Raw genomic sequence first — 3,115 nt, 5'->3', positions numbered from 1 at the left:
GGTGGAGGTAGCAAAGCAAGAACTGCTGGAAATTCAAGTCAGATTCTAAGCCTTAGTACATAAGCAAGGATTTAACTTTTAACTTTTATGAGATACATTAATAATTTCTGGTGTTATTTTGCAAAGCAGGAAGGAAAAAGTAACCTCAAGGCTAAGGAGCCACTTCTTCAATGCATTCATGCTTACAGGGAGGTAAAATTAACTATCTATTCTTCTTAAAGTGGGAAAGAAGGGAATGAATTTGCTTTAGTTACCTTCCTATCAATTTGAATTCCTATTTTGTTTATTTAATGTCTGTTTAAAAAATTGAGTTCATGAGTTGCAGGGAGCAAGATGACTACGAGGTTGTGAGGAAGGTGGGAAGAGGGAAATACAATGAGGTCTTTGATCTGAGGGCGTTCACTCCACCGATAATGAAAAATGCATCTGATAATGAATCGACAAAATACAGGTTCGGATTTGTGTTTTTTTTTTTTTTAATTGAATCCATTTCGTGGTGTTTTTAGTTCCAAGATTAACCGCTAAATGCTAATTAATGTTCAGTGCTGGATAGATTCAATCATTCAAATATATTTTGCATTATTGTTGCTGTAGATCGCATATTCTCTTTTTGGCAGTGCTTGATTTATTATTTCCTCATTGTTTGGAGAAATATAAATGTACTAGTGCTCTGCTCTCATTCATCTGTGTGCCTGATTTGTGCTATCAGTTTTCTGATTTGCAACTTTCTTTGTAATATTTGTTCTGACAGACAACCTAGTAGAGAATCTATTGGATTTTGAGTATGAACTTAAGAAGCCATACCTATTATATCGGAATGCGGCTCAAGAAGTTAATGGTATATGGTTTTACAATGAAGATGAATGTGAAGAAGTTGCAAATCTCTTTAATAGGTATCTTAATTTTTGTTGTTCAAGTTATTTATGTAATCTTTCTTGCTTAATGCTTTCAAACTTTAGATGCTAATTTATATCAGGATTCTGTTGATTTTATATTTGCGTGTGTGCACACATGTTTTTATTTCCTCTTTTGGGATGGGGGTTTTGTTGGATTGTAGTGTACCTTGTGTAATTGGGAAGGATGTTTAACCCTCTATCTACAGGATACTTTCTGAATACTCAAAGATACCTCCAAATGCAGTAATGCCTTCGCTCTGTCTTTACTTTCCCTTTTCTTCATTTGACCCAAAATGCAAGCTGATTATTTAATTATTAACATCCGATGATAAATACATTTTTCCTTTGTTGCTTCATATTATGCAGTTCTTTCACCTCTGTCACCGGGCTGGCAAGCAAAGCTAATATTCAACTCTCATCAGATAGGTTTGCCTTTAATAATATGTCATAATCATGAAAAAGAAAAGAAGGAAAAATGTGTCATCCATTATGAAATTACATGCACTAATTCTGAACCCACTCAAAATCTCTATCTATCTATACTCATTCTGCATTATCATAAGCTCATCATCATCTATCTCTTTCTTATTTTGGTTGAAGATTCCTAAATTTGGATATGAAATTATTATAATTGGATATGGTTTAGTATGGGTATAGAAAAAGAAGCTGAGGCTAAAATACAAGGGGCAGTGAAGCTTTTAAAGTTCACTGGGTTAGTGGGTTTTATCTATTTAGCTGCACCATCTCATAGGCATGCATGCATACCCTTATCACTACAATAATGGATACATCAATAATCAATCATTAATATAACTTCATTATATGTGATTTTTTGTTATATTTATTATTTATTTTCTAATGTTACTTATTTTAGTTTGTTTAAGTCTCAAATTTTAAGTAAAAGATTAAAAAAAATTATACGTGATAATAAAATTATGTAAAAAATTAACATGATGATGAGAAGGATTCATCATCCTATATGCATCAATGGATCCGTTAAATGAAATAATATTATGTGTATTTTTGGGAATGTGGAAACAACAAATAATAGCATTGCTGCAATGGCATCCACTTTATTTTCCTAGTGGCCATTTTTCTTCTATAACCAGTCACTGTCATTTAGATATTGCACCACCATAGCCATTTTTGAGAAGACATATTAGATATATGTTTTAAAATATTTAGATAACTAACTAACTAACTTGCTTGGTTTTTCTGTTCCTTGTTCTTGTTCAGTTGTTCCAAATTTCCATTTTCATTGTAGTCGCAGAAACAGAAAACCAAACAATCATCAATCTTCAACCCTTTTGCAGGTAAATTCAGTTACCCTTTATTGTTTCTGAGGTTTTTTCTCTTTTTATTTTTATTTTTTTATATTTTACATGCTTATTACACATCATGATGTTGTATCAAAGTTTGAAACTTTGTTCGTTTTTGAGCTCAATTTTATTTGATTTGGTTTGCAACACGGCACAACATTCTCTAATTGTTCCTTACTGTTTTGTTTCTTGAGAATATCGCTCACCATGGCTTCTGAGCTTCCTAATTACTGTGCAATTTCTGGGTTTTGTTGAAAAATTATTCATGTTGAGTCATAATTTGAGTAAGTTTTTTTTCCTGCTCATAGATTTAAGAAATTTTATGCTTAATGGGATGAGGGAAGAGTTGTGTTTTGGGTTATAAAATTTATTCTTTCTTTAATTCTTTGATGAATCTTGGTTGGTTTTAATGTAGTCCTCTGGAATGGCATTGCTAAATTCCTCTGTTTTTATATTTATTATATTTGCTGCTACTTTGCTTGTTTTCATTTATTAAATACTTCTGATATTGCACACAATTTTGCTAACATTCTTACTAATCAAATAACCATAAATCAAGTATTAAAAAGAATTAATTGAAAATAGATAGTGTGTCTCAGTGTTCTTATGTAAATGAGCTGTTTGATTATTTAGATAACTAACTAACTTGCTTTAACTAATATGAATCTGTTGGTGATAATTTTTCATGTGAAACAGGGTTTAGATCTTCTTCAACTCTTGTTAATGTATAAGCCAAGGCCTCATTATTTGTTATATAAAATGGAAAAATGCAGAAATTACTTATCCTGTATCTGATTTCTGCTGCTATTCTCATTCACTCAGAGAGGAAGAGGGTTAGGACTGTGGAGTGTGTCACTGCTCATTCTAGCTCTCCTGAACGATGCAATACCTCTAAACTAG

At 31.8% G+C, this 3,115-nt stretch overlaps 1 protein-coding gene across 1 annotated transcript; it reads left to right on the top strand.

The window, feature by feature from the left end:
* The first annotated feature begins 784 nt into the window (after positions 1–784).
* LOC107639160 (uncharacterized) lies at positions 785–3,115 on the top strand. The gene is made up of 4 exons (XM_088483278.1): positions 785–893; positions 1,263–1,322; positions 2,133–2,209; positions 3,038–3,115. Exons 1-4 carry the CDS (start codon positions 785–787, stop codon positions 3,113–3,115), a joined length of 324 nt encoding a protein of 107 aa, XP_088339404.1.

Source organism: Arachis ipaensis, chromosome B4 (genome assembly GCF_059453495.1).
Source record: "Arachis ipaensis isolate K30076 ecotype BB chromosome B4, ASM5945349v1, whole genome shotgun sequence".
Lineage (NCBI taxonomy): Eukaryota > Viridiplantae > Streptophyta > Magnoliopsida > Fabales > Fabaceae > Arachis > Arachis ipaensis.
Note: the sequence above shows the minus strand (reverse complement) of the source record. Positions and strands in the feature narration are given on the sequence as shown.